The 18871-nt window shown below is 39.1% G+C and overlaps 1 protein-coding gene across 1 annotated transcript in view; it reads right to left on the minus strand.

Annotated features, from left to right (window-relative positions):
* ROR2 (ROR family WNT receptor 2) overlaps nucleotides 1-18162 on the minus strand; it is a 140894-nt gene extending 122732 nt beyond the window's left edge. Inside the window, exon 1 of the mRNA XM_077790230.2 lies at nucleotides 17868-18162. Within this exon, the coding sequence (XP_077646356.2) occupies nucleotides 17868-18147 (280 nt within the window). The 5' untranslated portion in view covers nucleotides 18148-18162. The remainder of the gene's footprint in view (nucleotides 1-17867) is intronic.
* Between the last annotated feature and the right edge of the window lie 709 nt (nucleotides 18163-18871).

An 18871-nucleotide genomic window follows, 5' to 3' on the forward strand; every position in this document is an offset into this window, starting at 1 on the left:
CACAATAGGACTAAAAGCCATAAAAAATATTTTAAAATTTAAAAAACATGTGGCTTTTTTCTGAAGAAATCTGCAGATACTCTGTATTTCTGGAGTTACTTAAATTTTACAGGCAACTTCAAACATCCAAGTTAGAAAATTTTGGCCAAATTTCACCACTGCATACAATGCAAATGTTTCCCAAATTTGCAAATGTTGCTTCCCAGATTGTTGCAAAATACAAATTACAATACCACACATTTAATGAAATGCAAGGAAGTCATTATTCCCTTTTATTCTTACGCTCTGAACTGCACAACTTTACACTGCTGATCACAGAAAAAAGGGGGAGAAGAAAACTCTTCTGAAAGGCTGAAAAGTAGAGTAATAAACCTGAAAACATTTTCAAATTTGTCAGAGAAACACAGGACCTAGGAGGGAATTTGCCTAAATTATATTAGGAAAATATAATGACAGCTCAGATTCTGCTGGTCAAGGGCAATCAAAAAGAGCAGTTGTTTAAACAGAACAAGAGTTCTTGAGGCCAGACAACACTTTAAACAACTCTTTTTCAAATGTAAAGTATACAATGCAAATAAAAGAAATCACAAATGATGCATTGCCTGCTAAAGGGAGAGGGCTTAGGTCAGGTATTATCAGCAATTAAAGCTATATAACCTCATATTTAAAGAACTAAATTAAGATCTCCACTCCCCACTGACTCAGAGTATCATTCCTATTATGCATAGAGAAATTAAATGCTCCTGGCAACCTCAGGCTGTCAAATCATTCCCCATGCAATCAAGCATTACAGGTTGGAATTTGATTCATACTACTTTTAATTCAAGATGCAATTCTTGCAGAGTCAAAAAAAAAGGAAATGTGAAAGACACTGCAAACCATGACTGCCAAGAGAAATGAAAAATGCCTTAGTGATATCTGTTTTTCTTTGGTGATTTAACTTAAAAGGCAGAGTAGCCACAGAAATGTTAGCCCTGCTTTGAGGCCTGGATCCCACGAGGAATTGAGGTCACTTCCAACCCTAATTTTCCCAAAAGGTGTGTATTTCCACTTCATTTTCCTAGTCAGTGTCTAGCCTAAGTAATGTTCAGTTCTTTTCATTTTCTGTCATTCCTTGCCCTATTATCCACCTCACAAATGAACATCAGCCTCTTCAGGATGACCACACTGTAAACCCAGTTATCAAGAAAAATTGCTCAAATGACCATTAGCTGGGCTGTGTATTTGACTGCTCCAGCACTCTCAGAAAGCCTTCCCTCTGTAAAAATACAGAGATCAACCTGAAGATATGCAAACTGCTGTAAATTAAAGCAGATCTATGAGCAGAATTTTCAAGGACACTCATTACAGTGAGATAAAAACCAAAATCAAGTCCTATTGAGAGGTATAGGACAGTACACTGCTAAACTAAGCTAGAAAAACTAATTTAGACAAATGAAAATTTTCAAACTTCAGAGAAGAATATGCTTCATTTATATACACTTCTACATATATAAAAATATATGCATCCATTAACATATCTATCAAGGTAGTACAATTTAGATGCACAAAGCAAAATTTTTAAACTTTCTTTCATTTTAACCAGTTTGCCTTTAGAAAGAATCCCTAGCCTACTAGTAGTCTGAAATATCCCACCTTTCTGATTTGCCCTTGATGGGGGAAAAAAAACCAACCAAACAAACAAACAAACAAAAATGAATGGCTATAAACTAGAGTCAAGCAATCCAAACAATATCATTCAGCCATCATTTAACTAAAAGTTAATAAAAAAGGAAAACAAAACAAAAACAGATATCTTGTAATCCAACAGGAAGCAATTGCAAAGACATGCAAAAGTGCAAGACTAAATACTTTCCTGTATTTTGATAAGAAGCAAGAGGAATGTTGCTATTTACAACAATTTACAACTATAATGTTTCAAGGGAAGGCCAGTTTACTTGAACACAGACTTTCTAAGCTAAAGTATCTTCAAGACACAGAAACATCATCAGTCAAGTCTAAGACAGTCTAAATTGTTTAGTAGCACCCTCACTGTAGCTCCACTGACTGCAACAGAATTGTGCCATTTTATAAAACCTGAAGATGAGCATTACACTTTTTGTAGTATTACCTTATAGCCAGCATCAGCCTTTGCATTCTACAATTGTGTAAAAAAGGATAAAGGATTAGGGGGGAAAAAGTAACTGCAGACAAAATAGCTGAGCAGTGTTTGCTACTCCTGTGGTCAGCAGCATCTTAAAATCCACTTTGATAAAACAAACTGTTCCACCACTTCCATTAAAGATGTACAGTTTCTCCTGTAAAATAAAATGGAAAAAAAAAAAAAACCAAGCCAAGCTAAAAAACAAAACAAAACAAAACTGAACCAGAAAAACACCTCCAAAAAACCAACAATGAACAAACCCAAAAAACCCTATACACAGTTAGGTAAGCAAGCTCTTTCTACAGCAGCAGTGTCTGGATGATGTTTTGGCTTTCTAGTCCCAAAAAAACTCTCCACTATTTCACTATTTCAGTTTCTTCCTTCAGACTAAATCCCTTCTCCTATGTCTGCAAAAATTTCAGTGTCTTCTGAAGCCTGGAAGTCTGTCCTTCACAAAAAAACTTTTAAAGCCTGCTACCTGCTTGAGTGAATGATGGCATATAGAAAAATTACTAATGGAAATCTAGTAGATGAAGTATTTTAATTTTCGATTCACTGATAACAATTAGAAAAATACTTATTTTTTCTAAACATATACTAAAAATATGTCACAATGATTCCATAAGTCAATTATTCAACTGTTCACGTACATTTTCCTATCTTCAAATAAACCAATTTTAGCAAGATAATACATGAAATTCAGTCACTTTAGAACAGCTGTTGGTTTCTGTCCAATTATGAAATTCCTAGTATTCTTCTATACGTTCTGTTTTGAAATCAGATTTTTATATGTCTCTTTGCAATTCTGGTTGATAACTTGTTCATGATACTGTTTCTCATAAAATGTTGATGAGTTTTTGCCATTTATGCTGTATTATCTGTTCCCTTCTTTTAACAAGTAATCATTTTGAATGAACCACAGAAATTAGTCAAAGTTACTTAAATGCAGTAGGGTACGTGTATACCAGGATATGTAAATACAGTAAGAGCTTAAATTTTGTATTTCCTTGGATAAAAATGTAAGAAAGGTAGTTACTTGATTACTTTAATCCAAATCAACAACAGGAATTCTCTGACATAAAGCTTTTATTTTAGCATTTTGATGTTTCATTTTCTCTTTACAGACTTTTGCCAAGTTCTCCATTAAACATTATATTAGGTAAATGCACAATCATGTCTGGTGCCACATGTGCAAGGACACACTGTACAGAAACTCTTGCTTACACTAAAACTTCTCTGCTCTCAGCACACTTCACACTTCCTTCTGCTCCATTTTTCTCATAAACAAAACTATCTCACTTTCTCCTACAATTTTAAAATTAAATAGCCTTCATTATTTTGTTTGCCTTGGCAACAGGAGTTTCAGAAGATGTTACTGGTTCTACAAAACTAGACACAGTCAACAGCTATGACTGTGTCAGTGAAATGAGACTCCCTGTTCCATTTTAGATGCTGAACACTAATGGATAAGTAATACAAAAAGGCATATCTGGAAAGTTAAATGTTTTTCAGTTCAAATTTTATAAGAATATACTATGATCATTTAGGTCTGACCTTTTATTTTTTTTAATCTTTTATTCATGTAAAAATGTAAAACACTCTATGGTTTCTTACAGAGTTAAAAACAATTACTACCTTTATCAAAGAGGTATAAATGCTACCTTAATTAATAAAGATTAATTGTCTATCTTATAGAAAATGTAGAGACTGCTTCCAGAACAGCACTGCTCCTCATGCAATTTATAATGTCACTAATGAGACACAAATGAATGTCTTCATCCTTCTGGAAGATAACTGTTTTAGAAGTAAAATAAAATAGAAAATATGCTCATGAAACCAGATCTTTTAAACACCTTCATCCCAGCAGACAGCTGCTTGGGAGAGAAATGGCAGAACAGCCTATAGATTTTTGCATAAACAGTTTTGTGGGATCTTAAGTATGAGCAAGTCATGGTTCACATTCTTCCTTAACCAAGCCGTCTCACAGAGACATAGTCAGGTTTGTCTTTAGATGGTTAAGGTTCACTCATTGTTGTCCAGTTCAACAAAAACATACAGTGAACTATAAACTATCTTAATGCAAAAACACACATTAGTCATGAAATCAAATCTCCATGAAGACTTATTTTCATTAAGATGTATAATTATACTAATGAAAACATACATCAAGAAAGGAGATTAAAGCAACTATTCTATTCCACATTACTCTCTCAAAGGTTTGCCTGTCTAGATGAAGCCAGAAATAGGGACTCCATAGAAATGGCTGTTCATGTGAATTAAATACATGGAAAATTAAGTTTCTGATAATCCAATCAGAACTATTTCCACAGAGTTGGAGTGGCACTCTAGAGCTAATGAAACATGGCCAATGAATTAGTGATGTAAGTCGCTAATTATTCACTTATCATGTAAGTGCTAGTCTATATTTATCGCAAAATTCAATACATCAAAAATCGTGCCTGGTATAAGGTCTGCTGATACACCGCTGAAGAGAGAAGTGCTCACATACTATTATTTTAGTTAACATGAGAGACACAGACACAAACCACTGCTGCTTCAATATACGTAAATGAAATACCAAACAGTGCTCTTTCCAAAACTTTTTATGATAAAGCAGTGGTTCATGCAGAATTCCTTTTAAAAAGACTGTATTTGCACTGCATGTCTGGGAAACACATAGAACACAAATACTTCTACTGCCTGTGCCTTCACCACTGTGACTGTAATCATGTCAAACACCAATAAAAACTGTGCAGGTATTAGGAATTACCTGCTGAAAAAATTGTTACATGGCAGACAAAACAATTGCAAGAAAATGTCACAAATACCAGCTTCAAATACTTAGAAGAATTTAGCTCAGTAATTGATAAGACAGTAAAACAAGTCTTGGGCGCCAAAAAAAGTGAGCTCAGGGTCTTAGTCTTTAGCTGTTTTTTACAGTCTGCACATATTATAAAAGTAATAACTTGGTTTCTAAATAAAATAAAAAATCCCTTCCTTGGATAGCTACTTACAATATTAATTTTTATAAAATGCTTTTTCTATAGCAGAGGTCAAATTACTGAAGTTCTGAGCAGTTCCAGACATTCTACATATTTAGGGGGTTACTGAAAGATTAAAATTGTTGCAGTTAACTTTGACATAATTTGAAGTTGAACTGCTTTATTTGCTAGTTAAATAGCATTTTGCCCTACTCTAGAGACTAAATTCACCGCAGAGCAGAGAATTCTTACCACTTCATAAATATCTTGTTAACAGCTACACTATGACCTAGATAAGACACATCATGAAACAGAACATTAAATCAATTGAACTCATTTTTGTTAAGGCAGCAAAACAAACTGTAGACTTTTCAGGAGGGAAGACAACCCTAATGGTGCAGAGATAGATGACTAATTGTATAAATGAAAGTATTGGCTTTTTTCTCTTGGGACTCAGGAAAGATCCTTTCCAAATTATGGTTTTAAATTAAAGACATTTGGAGGTCTCAAATCTTGTCCCTTTTGGACATATAACTAAATCCCTAAACCACTACATATTTTCTAAAATCTTGGCAGTCTCTGCACAGAAAAGCCCAGGACTGACCCAACTGACTCAGAATTACCAAAGAGAGTGCTTTCATCAGTTCAGAGGGAGAAAGAAAGAAATAAAGCAAGGAAAGAAAGAAAACGGCAAAAAGAAAGGAAATGGGAAAAAGAAAGGGGCAAAAGAAAGGGGGAGAAGAAAAGGGGAGAAAAAGGAAAGGGGGGGAAGAAAGGAAAGGGGACGAAGAAAGGAAAGGGAGGGGAAAGAAAGGAAAGGGGGGAAAAGAAAGGAAGGGAGGAGTTAAAAAAATAAAAGGGTGAGGGGAAATGAATCCCCACACTAGGAAAAATAGCAAAGATGGGGGAAAAAGAACACAAATAGTTTTATACATTAGACATGTACAATAATAAAGGATGTAATGATTTTCACTATTTCACAACTATGGTTTTGACATGCAGAAAATCAAAGCATGGGTTTTTTCCTAAAAAAGCAGAGTCCATTGGTTTTTTCTACCATATTAAGGCTCCCAAAGGGCCAGAACCTGTAGATGATAAAATTTTCCTTCACACCTCTATTCACTTTGAGTGTTTCAAATTCAAAATGGTATTTGAAATACAGCCTGGCCCTATGTCACTTCCCTTCTTTTTCCTAAGCAAAGCTTGCTATAGAAGTGGGGTGAAAGACATAGCCACTGTTACACTGAATGTCCTGAAGAAGATAAAAGTAACCACAGTATAAGGTAGGACTTTCCCCAAGACAGCACTGGAGCCATGGTAGTGATGCAGCAGCTGAAGTTTCCAGTTCCCTGCCACTCCACACTCATGAACACATTAAACTCCATTAAATTTGCTGTCACATATTCTTACAACCCTAACTCCATTTCTACACCCCACAGGCATTTATATTCCTCACAGACCAGACACTCTGCTCAGACATGTCCATCCACAGCACCTGTTCCCATACCACTCTTTGCTAACTTTAGTGTTCTATTTCATGATAAAATAAGTACAGGTGCTGATACCAGCAGATTCTCAAGCAACAAGAGTTACAAAGAAGCATGCTAATCATTCAGTCACAGAAAATCATCTCTTTGGAGGCATTTTTCCTACCTGCTGTCCAGGAACTCTTTTTCCAGACAGATGGGAAGAGCCACTGTGGATCACTGAAGAACTTAGTAGGCAACCATAACACATCTATGAATTCCTAAGATCTAAAGTGCTATTAAATGGGCAAAGAATTAGTCAGAAAGAAAACATTCAAAAACAAAACACCCAAATATCAGAAGGAAACATGCTATAGCGAAAAAGATTAAATCAAAGAACAGAAAAATAAGATGAAGGAAGAAAATGGGATGATGAGGAGGAAATTAGGAGAACCCTGTAGAGACAATGACAACTACACCTATTTATTCTTACATCAGTTTCACAATTTTAAACCCATAACTTATTTCACGTAAGTATTAATGCTTAAAAATTAATTTATATCATATGCTTCCAAAGCTAGAGTAGTTTTAGTTAATTGCTTTGTTCTTACAACATGCAACTACTCAATCAATGTGGGACTTCAAAGAGTAAAAGAAGTAGGAATACATGATCCAGTGTGAGATTAAAGGGTACAGTTTTAATCCATGAAATTGATGCAGGCATGATATTAAGAGTGTAAGAGAGAAAACTGTCATTTGTAAAACTTTCTATGGTCTTTATCTGAATTCTGAAAAAAAAATTATTTTCTGAAAATAGGTAGGTATGAACTCTCTGTCTTTCAAATTGATGAATCTGGTACAATATCAAAATGTACTTTACAGGGGTTATAGAAATGACAGTTACAGAAAGGCAAGTTATTTGAGAAGAAACCACAGAAGTAGAGACTTACACATGTTACAAGAGTTTCTGCTGCTGGAAGTTTAGCTCCTGAGGACCATAGTATGACACCTCCTATCCTCTATGGAATGATAGCCTGAAGGTGTTAGGGATGGAGCTGTTCCCTATGACATTCTCATAGGTAAGACATGGAATTTTATATAGAGGCAAGTGACAGCTCCTTAGAAAACCATCAGAGTTAAGTCTCAGTGATTAACTGAAACAATGGAGCTTCACAAGTTTCAGTGCTATGGATATCTGCCTTACTGAACTCCACAGGCAACACCAAGCTGTTATGTGCTACCAACATTCTGGTCTCAGTAAACGGAATCAAACATCAGCTAAAAAATGGTATGGAGAGGGTGGGAATAAAGACGGGCAATAGACTGAAGCCAGGCAAAAAGTTTCCTGCTTAAACCATTTCACTGGTACCAAACAGGGACTTGGCAACAATTCTTTGTGAAAGATCTGGGGTGGGTCAGAGCTTGAGCAAGGCCACCTAGCCACAAAACAGTCAGACTTCAATCTGGGACATAAGACATCATCCAGTAAATATAGGAAACAATTATGTTCCTTCAGCTGGTCCTGGTACAGCATAAGCTAGAATATACCAGTTTTGGTTAGCACACTTCAAGAAAGGTGTTTTGGAGAAGGTCCAGTAGAGAAGAATGAGCACAACCATGAGATTCAGAAAATATGATGTAAAGGAAAAGGCCAAGAAAACAGTAGGTGTTCAGACAGATATCTACAAGGAGACAAGAAAAATTTTGGGAAGCATTTCTGTAAAAGTTTGACAAGCTATTTCAGAAACCACAAAAATAAAATCAAGTACAATTACAAGAGGTAGAGGAATAAATTTTAACAGGAAGTAATGTACTTGGATTGCAAACAAGTGTAAGTAATCACTAAGCCTGCATGCCTGCCTGTGGAACTCACTCAATCTCTGCTCTTTTCACCTCCAATGAAGATGGAGAATCAATGAAGTTGGTTCTGCCTAGAAGAACAAATAATCCAACCTCTCTATGTCCTTCTAGATCCTTTTCCCCCCAACCATACTGTGGTTACAGAAGACCTCAATCTTCCTAGAAAATATAACAGAGGTAAAGGCACTTGAAAAAAATTCTACGGAGACTAATGCCAAGTATTGAGGTTTGATTTTTCTCTATTTCTAGAAATTATAAATCCCATGGCAATATGATTTAGTGCCAGTAAAGATGACAAGTATTTCACTGATCATTATTAAGGCCTTGTCTGTAGGAAGAAAAGTGCATCTAGTCTACTCTTTGGTTTCACACTGAAGTAAGACTTTCTAATAATTGCCTCTGTGGACATAATACGTGTTCAGTAAATGTGAGATAACATTTTCTGGGTTTTGTAATTCTGGAAATATGCTATAAATCAATACCTTTGGTTTTGCAGTCCTTTCCTGTGGGGACACATCATCCTCAAGTTCCAGAATCAAAGTTGCTCCTGACTTTAAATTTGGCTTTTGCATTACAGACCAATGTAACTTCTGAAACCTGTCTTTCCTAACTCTGAATGCTCTTGTGTTTGACTAGCATGATCCTCTTCAGAACATTTTCTAGATGTGATATGTTCTTAAATAAAACACTAGCAAAAATAAGTCTATTTTTCTCAGGAGCAACATTATCCAAAAGCTCTCTACATATAACATTTGAGAGAACCATGGCTGGGTTTTTTCTGTTGCTTTGAAAACCAAAGTATCATGAACTTTGTAACAATTTCTCTACTACCTCTGTTAGAGGACACATTTCTGAATCATATTTCTACACTGACCCAGAGAGAAAAAGATAAATGTGGTATCAGCTTTAGAAAAATGGGTTGGATTACTATCTGTAATTTCAGATATAAACATCCAAATTCACTGAGTTTGCAAAACCAAATCCAAAGAACAGACTCACCCCTTCAATGTATTTATTAAGTACTGCTTCTGGTCTGGCTGGAAATACTTAAAAAAAAACCAATTTGTTGTATTAAATTGTTTCCAGGCAGAGCTATGAAGCACAGTTATTTTTAAATTTTAAACAACAGCAGATATGTTTTTCTCATGAAGGTTTGGTTGAGATCCTATTCAAGCTTGCAATTTTATCTACATACTACTACTTTTCCCTTTGTAAGGTATTCTGGTCTACCATGGAAGGAGTCATCATTAACCACCACTGTAACTACAATTTTAAAAGCATCTTTTTATGTTTAAGTGCATCCTTTAACTACTGAGTTCCTAGAGTATCATAAATTAATTTCCCACTCCCTGGTAAAGAAATTCTTATATGAATGGAATCCTCTGGTTTCTCTGACATAGACGCCTCTCTTTTTCTCTTTTCAGCTTGCTGAAAGAAATGTTTCACATCTACTCAAAAGAAGTATAATCTTTATTTCTGCACAGGAAGTAAGATTTAAAGAAATTACAGATAGATGCTAAAAAATTCTTGGTATTTTCAACTTACAGAATATTCAAGAAGATTTAATAGTTCTTTAGAATTTTCACAAAACTTTGATTCTGTCCATTTCCTTCTTTATTGGACTGAAAAAACTGTTTTATTAAGACCTTTAATTTCAAAGCTCATCTTACCTATAATGCAATGAAAAACTCAGTAAACTCCTAAAATGCAACTTAAGCAACAATTGCTGAAGATTCATGAGTTCTAACACAAAGACAAATGGCTAAGGCAGTTTGTGGTAAGAACCTGACAACTAATCAAACACCTGTTTGCAGACTAGACTTTGGAGACAGGCAAGAGAATTTTCTTATTTAAACTGCACAGGTTCAGCTTTACTCTGCACAATCCATATCTTAGACAGCCTTCAATTACAATAATATTGTGGAACTGTCTCTAAAATTTCTAGCTCACACAACTATGTTGATACTTTTACATATCTGATTTTCTGCCCAAGAATAAAGTTCCATGGCAATTTTAGCTCTGCCAGGGCTGCCATGTGCTCACCCTCCCAGCCATCTACCATCTCTTCCCCACAGCAGTGCTGGTGGATCTTGGATGCATGGGACTGGAGGGAATCCAATTCAGGGAGCCTGGACAGAAATTAATTGTATCCTGCAGGGTTAATTTGCATTGAGTCAGCTCTCTGATATGCAGTTTCCATGTTTTGTTTTGCGTGACAAATATACATCAGGGCAGCACATGTCAAAAGGATATTTTATATAAAAAATGCTCCTCTAGTGTGTCAGCAAAATGTAGAAACCAACACATATTTAGAACCAGAACAGAACTGTTATTGCCTGAAATAAAAGGGTACATATGATATTATATTTGGGTTCTCTGTCTGCAGCCTTCACTTGCCTATTTATATTTATGGATTTTTAAGAAGGGATAAATTTTATTATATACAGAAACACTGCTGCAAACATTAGTAGCTCTAGTGTTATTATTGGACTTTTTCTATAACACAGATCTGCTGTGTCACTTTCCCAAACTAGAAACAAGCAGAGCAAAACCACTTATTAACTTATCATCCAGAATACATGCTCTCTCATTCTAAGCATAAAAAAATCTCAGCATTCTCTTTATATCTTATAACTTCTTCCTAAACTTTCAGATGATGAATGACGCAGAAAATTTTATACATTGTTAGGGCATCTTAAGCTTTCAAGCAGATTTATTTATTATTGGCTCATACAAGAGATTGACAGAACCTACTTTAAAATTATTTAGCTGCTGTAGTCCAAGAGTGCCAAGTAACACCATTTTTCCTTTTTTCTCCCCATTTTCTCATTTGCAGACCTTGCTCTATTCAATAATATTTTTGATATATTCATATGAATAATTTCTCATGCAAATCCAAGCAAACTGAATTCATGTTTCTAGAACATTGGTTTTTTTCCTCCAGAGACATTTTATTCTTATACAATCAGACCTTTGTTTGTTCTGCTTCCAAAGAGAAGAAGAACAAGCAAGGTCCCACAACATCTTCATCCAATCTGAGGTGGCACTGCTGCATCTCAGACCTCCTGTCCCTCGGTGTGCAATGTTAATATCTTCCTGTGAAACGTGGTTCCAACACCTGAGGTGTGTGTACTTCAAGTTAACCTGCTCCTAGGATTTCCCTGGAGTGTTTATCTCTGTCCCTGAACTTAGTTGTTCAAAAAAATCTTTTGTGTCTCCTGCACAAACCAAGTCAGAGATATGACATCCATCTATTCTGTTGTAGACATGGAAGAAACCAATCTCCTCCATTTGTGCAGCAGTCTGCCCTTCGTAGAGCCCTGTGATTCCTTTTAGACTTATATACAATAATTTTTGGTTTTTTCCTGGTTCATTTGACTTAGGAGAGTGTTTCTGACCAGTAGAAATCAAGTTTATCATTTTCAAACCATAATTTTTATACTTAAAGACACATTAATACAATTTCTCCTGTCTTTTGTGGTATATTTTCTGTTCTCTATCTACAAAATAACTGAATATGTGATTGTGTTACTGTTCTGGCAAAGAATAATCCATTTTTAGTTTCATATATGATTCAACTAGACAGTTGTGTAGATTGTTTTGAAAAGTAAGCCTTTAGAATTTTAGAACTCTCACAGAATTTATCTCTTCTTTATACAACCAGTCAAGTTATTCTTCATACATAGACAATACTACAGGGAAGAAAAATAATGCTAAGGTGTCAAACTGTGAAAATCAAGGAAAATAATTTATAGAAACTACTTCACCTTGAAAACGTATTTACCAGATTAACTGTTAAATGAACACTGTAGAGCAGTTCTGATGAAGACAAGTGGCAAGGGATGAAGACAAGTAACCTGAAGTTACTGAAATTAAATGTTTATGCCATCATATAAAAGGACGACTAACAAAGGAAGTACAAGACAGAAATCTAAGTTCAGTAGAGGTTTCATAGGTATGACAATATACACATTGTGCTTTTTGGTCAAGAAAGAATACTGCACACACCTTCCTGTTGCTTCAATAAAAATCATTACAGTGGAAGAAAAAAATGCCTTATCTCTTGCACTAATTTTCTGTCCGTATATTCTTCTGCTTCTCTACAGCTGTTTTCAGTGGAGCCAGCTTGCTGATTTAACTAAATAAACCGAATTTCAGGTGTCTGTAAAACTATGTCCTCACCAACCATACTGCCTTCTCTTTAGGAGATGTCAGTGAATTCTGCTCTAGATTCAGAGGGACAGGCACACTCATTTCTTTAAATACTTTTCTGCAGAACCAGTAATACTGTGATACCCTTCCTCTCCCTCAGCTACTGTATCACTCCTCTTCACCATCAGAGACAGGCACACATTACAGCAAAACCACAAGGCACTAATGTACATGAAGAGCTAATTCAATCAGCTAATTCAATCAGCACAGAGGTGTATGTTCTCTGTGCTTCATGAAGCAGCTCACACTACTACTGATGCGTGTGCCCAGTGGGTCAAGGAGATACACACAGACTCATTTACACCTGCTCAGAAGGATGGAACAGTCTGTAGGATACTCACACAGGGTCTTCAACATTAGTGGAATTCATTTACTTATGCCTGTCGCAATAACAGTGTACTACTTAGTGAAATGTATTTCTATTGTGATTTCTTGTTCTCAGTGATACTAAAATGCAGATTTGTTAGGTTCTTAAATTAAAGCTTTTACCCATTGCCATCTAAAAGACAAAGTCACAATTTTTTAGCTAAGAGATGACCCTTTGACTTTTTGAAAAGTATACTTTATGGCCTGGAAAGCCATGTACAGATATTTTTAGTTTTAAAAAAAAGATCACTAGCTGGCATCACTTGGAAGAGGAAGTTCTTTCCCAAGCTAGACAAGGAGGACAAACAGATGTCAATAGAAAAAGCTTGTTTGTGAGTCAAGGGTGTGGAAAACATCAGCCAAACTATCTACCAGGATTCTGCATATGAATAATGGTGTATGGCAAAGGCCCAGAAAAAGTAAATGCAAAAAATTGTAAGGGACATTTCACTACTAACGTTTAGACAAAACCAAGAGAAAAGACAGTAATTCAAGTAAAATCCGTGTTAGTCTCAAATGATTACTAGGAAGGCTGTAGCAGTCTTTAGTAGAGTAACAACTAAAAGTAGGATTAACAAACAATGCATCTTCTTTCAGTGCAACAAAATCCTGTCGTTCCTTTTCTTTGAAGCGTTAACTACTTTGTAGTCACTGGATTAGAAGATTTGAGTGCTTGCATGCTTTCCAGACATGCTGAGCCTAATGACAACTTCCTTTATAAAGCAACAGCCTCACAATGAATAAACAAACTTAAATAGCAAACCATTCTTTGCACGGAGAACATAGTGACAGATGCTATAAATTAGATGGAATACTGTAAAGTAGCATTTCTTCCTTCTGAGCAACCACAGAAGGCAACAGTGAAAATCTATAGAAAGAACTATTATTTTTTAAAAAATGAAAAAAGTTTGCTTAATATTTTTTCATCTGCCATGTTAAAAAATAAATACAAAGAGACCTTTAAAATAAATTCTCTCAATCAGAATTGTGATTAAAAGCTTGAAATTCTGACTGCTTATAAAATATATTTTTATTTAATCTAAAATGTGAATTTACGACTCTGAGAATAAGTTATGAAAAGAACTCCACAAGTCTTCTATACAGAAGATTCTCACAGCTATCAAAGAAACCACACTATTTCTTACCATTCTTTCCTTTTACTCTTCCTTCTCACTGGTTGGTGGACTAAGATTGTCAGTTTCCTAATTAGTGGTCAAACATATTTCCATGCTAGTTCCTGAAAGCTATTCACACCCTAGACAAAGTGCAGTGAGTTTAGAAATAAGATCAGCTTTTCTGCAAACAACTGCAAACTCAGTAAACAGGATTCATTTGCCTTGTCTCTCATCTCCTTTTCTTCCAGCATCTTGCATTTATGTGCTGTTTACAGCAACAAAGAGATTAAGGGGAAAAGTGCAATTCTACTACAAATGCTTCATTTAATCGAGACACTCAAGAGGAAAAAAAAAATAGTGCCAACTCTTGACTCAAAGATGAACTTCATCACTAAACAAACAACTTAATTAATGCTAGAAAAGTTTGATTATGATTTGACCTAAAAATAGTTAATGTGATCAATATAATTTATTAAAAGCAATCTGCAAACTCCTTGTACTCAAAGATGTACTGACTTTTTCAGATTATTTGTGTACAGTTTCCAGAGCTGAATCTCTTACATAAAAATCAGGATGGAGCTATAGCTAAATCTTATGCAACTTTAAAGATTTAAGTATTTTACAACTTTTTGTAGTTCAGCATTTAAAGGCATTCAGAAGTAATCCATGCTTGTATTAACTTCTCCATAAACATTGTAAAAAAGTTTGAAAATAGAGTGTTTTTTTCCTTTATGAAGTTAGGTAGAAGTTTACAAACTTCAGGGCTTTCAAAATCATAGGCATGATTTACCATTATGGTTTCATTCCTTGACATTCTATTGACAGAGTTTTGGTGTTTGTTATTTTGTCTGATTGTTTTGTTTTTTTTTTTAACGCTGCATTCTGCATATTTCTCAAGTCACATAAGCATTAACTTCCAGTTTATTAAACGTCTTTTCCTATTTAATGGTGAGGGAGCAAAAGTCTGTAAGCCGGGTCCATTGTGCATCACCATTTTCAACGTTGCCTCTCACCTGGCCATATTCTATAAGTGAACACTGAAAAGGCTGAAATAACATTTTTTAAAATAAACCTTTAAATGAAATGTAGATTAACAAATATTCTGTTTACCATTAAGCAAATCTAATTAAACAGAAGAATACCCCTCAACAATAGAAGTACACAAGAATTTATTGCTGTGATTATGGGCTCTCAACCACTGGTGCTGCTTATTCAAAGAAAATGGAGTCTCAAACTTCATGCCTATCGAGTAGAGTGAATCCACACTTTCTACAGGTGGTTGAAACGATTATCACAAGTATGAGGTAGTGCTAAAAAAAAAAAGAAACTATAAACCCCAAATACACTTTTAATGGTAATTTGTGATTTTATACTGCCCAGAGAAGGTTGGAGCCTGACGTGTCGCCTGAGAGCATCTACAAGCAGATGGGGTGGTACATTGTCCACAACAGAGGACGGAGATACGCTGCCACACTCCCAGCGCCTTTCCAGCCCGTTTTCCCAGCGCCAGGCGCTCCATCCACCCGTGGGCAGCTCCGGCCAGAGGTTCCCGGGAGCCCGCACCCCTCCATCCTCCGGGAAACCGTGGGAAGGCAGAGAGAGTCTGGCCGTGGCAGATGCACCGGTGACGGTGTTCTCGGGCAGCAGCGGGAGGCAAGAGAACGAAGGAAGGAAGAAAGCAAAGAAGCTCACGGGACACTTGCGCACAGCTCTTTGCCGCTGCTTTCGGAAAACAGAGCGAGCTGCTCAGGGTGAAGGAGAAAAAGCGGGGACGGGGACGACAACCCGGCATCTCCTCTCGGAGGACGCCCGCCATCCTCCCTGCGGCCCCGGGGGATCCCCGGAGCCCGGGACCCCGCAGGAGGGGCAGAGCAGCGGGGCAGCTTCTTCAAAGGGAGCAATAAAGGCTCTAGGAAAAATAAAGGCGACGGGAACTGACCCCAAATCCGCGAGCTGTAACATGCCCGCCTCCTGCTCTCGCCCCGGAAAGCTCCCAGACCTCTATCTTTCTGCTGACCCTCTCCCTTCATGGCAAGGCAACAAATGGCAAGACCTCGGTCCCCGGAGCTGAATAACAGGAAATATAGGCATCTGTCACCTCCCGGGGAGAGCTAAATGGATTAGCGAAAGCAACAAAGGGAAGAAAAGCTCTTTCAAACGTGCAATTGATTAACAAGTCCCCTCTAATCTACAGCATCACTGTTTTTCCTTAAAGACATCATCGGTCTCCTCCAGCACGTCGGTGCAATTAAGTTAAAGCCGGGAAAGGCGGGAGAGGAAGGCACTGCTAACCCGCCGAGCTCCCGCGCTGCCCGGCGAGGACAGAACGGGAAGGGTTACAAACCTGGCATGGAAATGGTGCAGCCTTGTCATCCGCTTGTCCCTGGGCAAAGACTCCCGGGAAGGACTTTGAGAGTAAAGTTTATCTGCTGCAGAGGGGGAGAGGGCAATTTTCCAGAGAATGGCTTCATGAAAGATCAAAGAGCTGGATCCGGCAGCTCTTACCTCAGCGGTGCATTTCACATCCCAGAGAAAACGAAAACGTTAAGCCTCCCCTTTCCTGCTCTGAAAGCACCACACAACTTAGGCGCAAGTGGAGGAGGGGAAAATTAAAAAAAAAAAAAAATTAAAAAAAAATCATGCGGCTTATTTTACAGGAACTGTCTTACACCATCGTGGCTCTCCAACCCCACATGTTCCCTTAAGGCCTCTAAATCACGGCGCTACCCTCGGAGATGCCGCACAAACTGGCATCTATTCAGCAGCCGCACCGCTGCTGCCACGGCGCAAGGTCAGATGTTAATAGGGACAGTTTATTCAGCCCTAAAAACAATCGCGGAGCTCACTGAACCGCGCGTCCTAGAGTTTCCTGAGCCCAGAGTCTGACCTCCTCAGTCCCTGAGGGTCGACCAGGTACACAGAGAAATGGGACCCTCTAAAGCCCAAAAACACACAGAAAGAAACCCCGCAGAGCCTCCATGAGCTGCGAGAACGGCGGCTGCCCCCTCGCCCACTCAACTTTAATCCCCTCCTGGTTCCCGCTGAGATTCTGGCAATACTCAACGTCCCAAATAATAACGCATTATTATAACCATTCCGAGGAGAGGGCTGGAGGGCGGGCAGAGAGGAGGAAGCTCCGCTCATTGCTGTCCACCCTCGGCAAAACCCCGAACTTTTCCTTTGTTTTCTCCTTTCTCCCTCCAGCCTGCCTCCCCCCCCCCCCCAGTAGCTACCAACCAGCATCGGAAAGCTGAGCCGGCCGAAAAGAGACACGAAGCGCTTGCTGCCCGTGTGGGGCAGGGGCGCGGGGATGCGCTCGGGGTAAAAATTATAGCTGCCCTCGCCTCCTGCCAACCCCCGCCCCCTCGTAAAGAACATACCATCAGGTTTCCATTGTGCCAAGAAGAACATAGGGAAAAAAAGAAAAAGGGAAAAAAAAAAAAAGAAAAAATAAAAGGATGGCGGAAAGAAAGCGAGAGAGGAAGACGATAAAGTAAAAGAAAGAGGGGGGGAAATAAAATAAAAGAAAAAAGGTAGGAAAGGAAGGAAAAGTAGCTAACATGAATCACCACCTGGGGATGCTGGCGGGTCCGCCCGTCCCGAATGCATACGCGCAATCCTCCTAGGAACAGGAGCAACTTTTCCTGCCTCCCCTCTCCCCATACACCCCTCTACTCGAAGAGCAGAAGCATCCTCCCCTGCAGCCGGGAGTCGCGCTCCTTACCTGCGGCGCGGGGGCGAAGGAGCGCGGCGGCCGCCAGCAGCAGCAGGAGGCGGCGCGCCGGGCCGCGCCGTGCCGCGGGGCCCATGCTGCCCGCCCGGCGCAGATCCCGCGCGGCGCCGCGCACCGAGGAGGCTCCGGAGGCACCGCCGCAAACTCGTCCCGGGCTCCGCCGGCCCTGCGCTCCCGCTAACGGACCGGCCCCGACTGGGGGCGGGGGAAGCTGCGCTCCTTTCCCCTCCTCCTCCTCCTCCTCCTCCTCCGCCTCCTCCTTGCCCAGCATCCGAACGTCACCCGGGGCTCGGCGCAGGGAGGGGAGCGGCCGGGGGGCGGACGGGACGGGGACCGTCCCTTGGCTGCGGCACCCTCTGCCGGGGGCAGCCTCCGGCCCCAGCCCCAGCCGCGCCCGCGCCTACTTTTATACTTTTCCCTCCGCGCTCCCTCCGCGATCACCCGGAGCCAGCAGGAGCTGGGCCCCCTCTGAAAGGCGAGTCCTGCTCCCAGAAGCCTCAGGAGCCTGCAACCTTCCTCACAAAAATCCCTATTAAAACAAAAAGGAGCGGGCGAAGGGTACGTCGGCCAAAACCGCTACGGCTTTTCTCCCTTCCTTCTTCCTCCTCGCTGCACAACTGAAGAGTTTTTGCGCCCCTACAGCGATAAAAACAGTAGATTGAACATAGTTTCTCCTGCCCCCAAAGCGCCCAGGAGCGTCAGCCCCGCCGCACGTACTCCGAGAGGCAAGAACCAGCGCGGCTGGGATCTTCTTTGTGCTCTACCGCTTTTCTCATGATGGGGTGTCAAAAGTAGTTTTCTTTCTATCTTCAGCTGGCAGAAAATATTCTGCTTCCAGTAAACTTTCAAAATATTTCCAGGTTATTTATTACCAGAAATAAGAGCATTCTGAGCATAATTTAAGTAAGCTTTTCGAGCTGATGTTTTGCAGGGAGGGGGAAGGCGGGGGGGGGGGGTGAAGAAGGAGGGAAGGAGTTGTCCTGATTTGCGTTTGC

This window comes from Lonchura striata, chromosome Z (genome assembly GCF_050655825.1).
Source record: "Lonchura striata isolate lonStrDom1 chromosome Z, ASM5065582v1, whole genome shotgun sequence".
Classification (NCBI taxonomy): domain Eukaryota; kingdom Metazoa; phylum Chordata; class Aves; order Passeriformes; family Estrildidae; genus Lonchura; species Lonchura striata.